The sequence below is a fragment of the Montipora foliosa genome, chromosome 9 (genome assembly GCF_036669935.1).
Source record: "Montipora foliosa isolate CH-2021 chromosome 9, ASM3666993v2, whole genome shotgun sequence".
In the NCBI taxonomy this organism is placed as follows: domain Eukaryota; kingdom Metazoa; phylum Cnidaria; class Anthozoa; order Scleractinia; family Acroporidae; genus Montipora; species Montipora foliosa.
Genome location: NC_090877.1, coordinates 20,378,859 through 20,383,858, shown reverse-complemented (window position 1 = coordinate 20,383,858; position 5,000 = coordinate 20,378,859). Strand labels below are relative to the sequence as shown.

The 5,000-nt window shown below is 40.5% G+C and overlaps 1 protein-coding gene across 1 annotated transcript in view; it reads right to left on the bottom strand.

Moving 5' to 3' along the window:
• The window catches only part of LOC137970268 (NLR family CARD domain-containing protein 3-like), a 20,528-nt gene that overhangs the window by 5,256 nt on the left and 10,272 nt on the right, over nucleotides 1-5,000 (bottom strand). The window contains exons 3-4 of the mRNA XM_068816786.1: nucleotides 3,109-3,708; nucleotides 2,568-2,891 (exon numbers count right to left, since the gene is read on the bottom strand). Of these exons, the coding sequence (XP_068672887.1) occupies nucleotides 2,568-2,891; nucleotides 3,109-3,382 (598 nt within the window). The 5' untranslated portion in view covers nucleotides 3,383-3,708. The remainder of the gene's footprint in view (nucleotides 1-2,567; nucleotides 2,892-3,108; nucleotides 3,709-5,000) is intronic.

Sequence of the window (5,000 nt, the reverse complement as noted above, 5' to 3'; positions counted from 1 at the left end):
GCATATGACTCTCCATACACTTCCCTGTCGTTGGGTAAGCACTGCTCCTTGACAAACCGGCGAAGCATCAGCTAAAATGCCGGTTCTACAGCGAACTCAGTAATAAGCAAGAGTTTCTGCCCGAGTAATCAAACGCTTCAGCCCGATACACGCTCTGCTGATCAGCGGGGCGTTTCTCGAAAGACCCGGTAACTTATCGGGCTTGAAAAGCAATTCTTGAAACTATGATCTGCTTGCCGTGAAAAATTGCTCTTTTAATGTGTTTCAGATGTACGGAAAGACAAAATAACTGCCAAGCTTCAAAGCTTGAAACGTGTTCTTATGATATAATTTTTATATCACCCGAAAAAGGTCGGGACGTTCGAGAAACGGGCCCCCGCACCCCATTTGAACGGGACTCATTTTCTGGTCTAACCCTCAATAGGTATTGCTATCGATGCCACGTCGGGCATGAACTTTGCAGAGTACTGAACTAACCAAATAGACAATCGAACTTCGCTTGCGTCTTCCGGAGGTCTTGTGTCTATGATAGCGGCGATTTTCTCTTCACTTGGACTTGAAAGGTTATGACCGAAAACCTTGAGCACTGTCAGTCAAAATACACACTTGTCTCCATTGACATTCATCCCAACTTCACTTAACCTATCAAGCACCGCAAACAAACGCCAATCACGCTCCTTTGTTCCCTTGCCGAAAACAACAAGATCGTCTGCAATGTTTGCAACATCTTCACAACAACTCAACACATCACTGATTATCTACTGATATTTTTTTTCTGGTGCCCATACGACACCAAACAACAACCGCTTGTACCGATGTTGCAAACGTGTTTATATGCCGACTTTCGTGGCAGAGCAAAATCTGGTGTAAACCCCATTTGAGGACAGCCTTACTGAACATAGCACTGCCATTCAGGTCGTGTAGAAGCTCTTCCACTGTTAGAATCCGGTGACATTCTCGAATGATTGCTTCATAAAAACGTACATAAAAACGCAGACTTTCACATCTCCATCACTCTTGGGTACAACAACTAGAGGGAATATCCATCCTGATGGCCCCTCTAGTACTTCCTCAATGATGCCAAGCTCCAACAGTTAGTCAAGTGTCTTGTTGACTTTCTCTTGCAGCCCGTACGGAATCCTGCGTACGTGCTAAGCTACTGGCTTCACTGAATCATCAACGTGCAGTTTCAACTCATACATGTACTCTTTTTTAACAGCCCAACGCCGTTGAACAAATCACTTTATTAAAAACTGGATCATTGGATAATGCAATTCGAGAGTTTTGATTGGCTAAGCCATCATGGGTTATGAGCCCTTATACCACTATCTACAAACACGGCAAGCATACGCGTGATTTTTTGGGCCTTTTTATTTTTATTGTAGTCTAGTTTTCTATATTTTGGGGGCGTTTTTAATAAAACAATTATTCCACTCGGTCAGTTACTGGGCCATTATGTTTATTGATCGCCTGGTCACAGCGCCTTTCTGCCGAAAACGCATACTCTCACCTTAGCTGAAGAGGTCCACTGTGTTCTTGACGAACGTTTTCACTGATAACTTAATTAATTTTGCTTCTCTTGGCTTTCCATGGTTACCTTGAAATCGGCCACCTGCAATGATTTTACATCCCCTAACCACACCCTTGCAAGCCCCGACTAGGAAATCTCCGACCACTAACGGCAGATCCTCTCAATTCTCCACCGCCTCGCCGCACAACCTGGGGACACCTAACTTTAAAATGTCTAATACTGCCACATTTCCGACATGTTTCCCCACGTACAACACGCCTCGTCTCTGCTGAAATGACCATCCTTACCACCGACAAAATATATTTTGCTTCTAGTTGAACGCTTGCCTCCCGCCACCAATTACATTAACTTGGTCAGCACCCGCGTTTGACACCATCACGCAGTCCTCAACAAATCTTCCAGCGTCACCATGTTCACTCCCCTTCTAGAACTTGTGACGCATATGACTTAAATAGCATTTGTCAACGACTTCATCGCGAACATAGTAGTCTTCTCATATAGTATCACAGCAAACTGCCCGCTGACGAAGCCGACTGACAAACTGATCCAAGGTTTCAGTGCTCTCCTATGCTATTTGCAGGAACAAGTGCCTCTCGAATCGGACGTTGGCCTTCGGGATGAAATATACATATCCACTACCATACCTGCTAACACACTTGACAGACAGAGTCATGAATAAATTGACTTTAGCCTTTCATACGTTTGAAAAATACACTTAATAATCATTCCCGAGCTAGGGGCCACTCTACAGCTAAGGATCATAACATTTTTTCCGTATGCTCGACACTACAGTGTCCTTTCGAGTAATTATTTATATTCACATTTTGTTTATGGTTTTCTTGTCCATAATTTCTGAGGAAAAATAAAATGCTCAGTTGTCGTTGATCACTACAAAAGCTGGTGACACTAAAAAACAGAGAACATTAATTAATGCCTCTGCATTCTCATACGTATACATATAACAGGCTAATTATGCCATGATCTATCATTTTAACAAGAATTCACATCATACTGATTTCTTACAAAGTAAGTGTACCTTCACATTTGATCACTCGCTGTTCAACATCGGACTGCAATCTCTGTTGCTCTGTCTTCCATCTCTTGTGATCAGACTCTAATCTCTGCAGCTCATTCCCCAATCTCTTTTGACCAGTCTTCAATCTCTGCTGCCCAGTCTCCAATTTTGCTAACCTTTGCGTAATCTCAGAGCGAAATATCTGTAGCTGCTGTTGAACTTTGTCCTTTTCTTCTTTCAGTTCTTCTGGCCAATTCTTGATTTTACTTTCAAGTGAATAAACATTTTGATGAACAAGTTGTAAGAGTGCTTGGTCCACAGGGGAGTTCATACAGAGTTGCGTCCCTGCAAACAAGTCACTTAAAAGTTCAAAATTCAATCTATACATTTTTATTTAGGGATGTGGCAAGAAAGTGAATAATCATAAAGTGCTGGATGAGCTCTGCTGCAATGCACAAAACCCACAATCCAAACGAAAAAAAGAACAAACAAAAGGCCTACCTAATAAATTACATATCATTTCTCCTTACTAAACATACAGTATCATGCAAAAAGCAGTCACCTTTATTTTGCCAGTCCTTAAGCTCTCCAACAATCTTTCCTTCCTCGGAAGAAGGCAAAGCCATGGCCTTCACCAAGTCTTCCATCTCGGCAAAGCTGTGTTGAAACTTGGCTTCATTCCAATTACTGAAGACACAGTGTGCCCAGTCATTCCTTTCGTTTCGAACACTATTTGCAGCAGCCTGCACGGTAGCTAAAAACACAGGAACCCTACCCAACAACAACAACACAGCTGATGCATCCACGTGATCATCAAATGCACTGAAACGTACCATGTAACTTTCAAGAAACAATTTTGCAAAGTCAGTGTGCTTAAGAACCTGACAGTTAAAGTTGCAATAATCATATTTCCCACCAGGAAGCCGGGGAAGGGCATCGTTGTTATTGATGTTTTCATATTTCAGCAATTTATGCCATTTCTCAAGACGACAAGTAGCACTTTGCGAGTCAATATTATGGCTTGTTTTGAGTGTGTTGTACGCTGTAATAACTTCTTGCTCTACCAAAGGTCTAACATGTGGTATAAGGATCTTGTTAAGGGCTATTCCAAACACGAGCCAGCGTTTTTGATTGTCTGCATGTCACACCAAGGTGAAAAACTCTACAAAGAAAAGAGTTAGAAACAGAAATCCTGTGAGATTAAAAGCCAAACATGCTCTTAGCACAATATTTGTTGCTGTTAAATCAAGAACCAAAACCACAAGCTAATTACAGGTTTGAAGGACAAGGTACTCTATTTTCCTTATTTCTGATTCCTTTCGTGGAATCTTGAAAACCTACCATCACCTTAAATGAAGACAAGTTCAAATAATGCCCAGGGTTCTAGACAATTTCAGCACTAGACAGTAGAGCAAGATAAATAAATAATAAACTTCTAGATATATTGCATCAAATTACAATCAAGACATATGTTGCGTCTGTCGTGCCACACAGCATAATTTTTTATGGAATTGAAAATATTTTGTTTTGTAAGATTAAAGTTATGCACAAAAATCCTTTAACATTCTGAGACTTGCACTGAATTAGTCCCTGTGCTTGGCTTCAGATGGCTCTGATTGCACACTTCTGGCTAAATTTTCTCAAAAACAAGTCAATTAAGAAATTCAATGTGTTTATTAAAACAACCATTATATTTAGATTCTAATTATTACAAAGTATTATTGTTAAGTTATGACACAAGACACAAACTTCTACAGAAGCTAACTGTAAATGTACAAACCTCAACTTACACAGTCTAGAAGATGCTTTTGTCAAATTACATAACATCTATACGTTCTCATACAACAGGCAATAAGTCTGTTGTTCTCGAAAAACAAAGACCAACACACGGAGGGTCTAAGATTAGTATTGACTTTCCAGGTGTTGAGTTTTCACTCACGTTTTACGAGGAAAAGTCTGAGTTGAAATTCCAGCTCCATTTTTTTTTTCGTTCTACGACAAAGCGCAGTTAGGTCCCACCACTAATGGTATGGTGTAGTGGCGCATCAAGCGAAGTTTCCGCAGCCGAAAGCAAATAAAATTGATTTCGATAGCACTTATCCACTGGATAGTAATTTATCCAGCGGATAGCACCATTCCGCACCCTTTCAACAACTGGGGCCTAGCTGATGTGTCCTTGCATGAATGAGACCCATGTAGCAAATTATTGCAAGTATAAGTTAAGTAGAGAGACATGAAAAAAAAATCCTGGTTTTCCAAAGTACCTAAGCGACTCTAACAAAATGTTAGCAGCCCCATATAGCCAGAGTAGTGAGTTTAAATTTTGGGCAGAATATGCAGGACAGCAATGTGTTGCAATGAGTTTGTGTTCTTTGATTTACAGTAACAAACAAGAAATCAGCCCTTCAAATATTTTATACAAACAATGAGTATTGAAATCAGTTGTATTCTAGA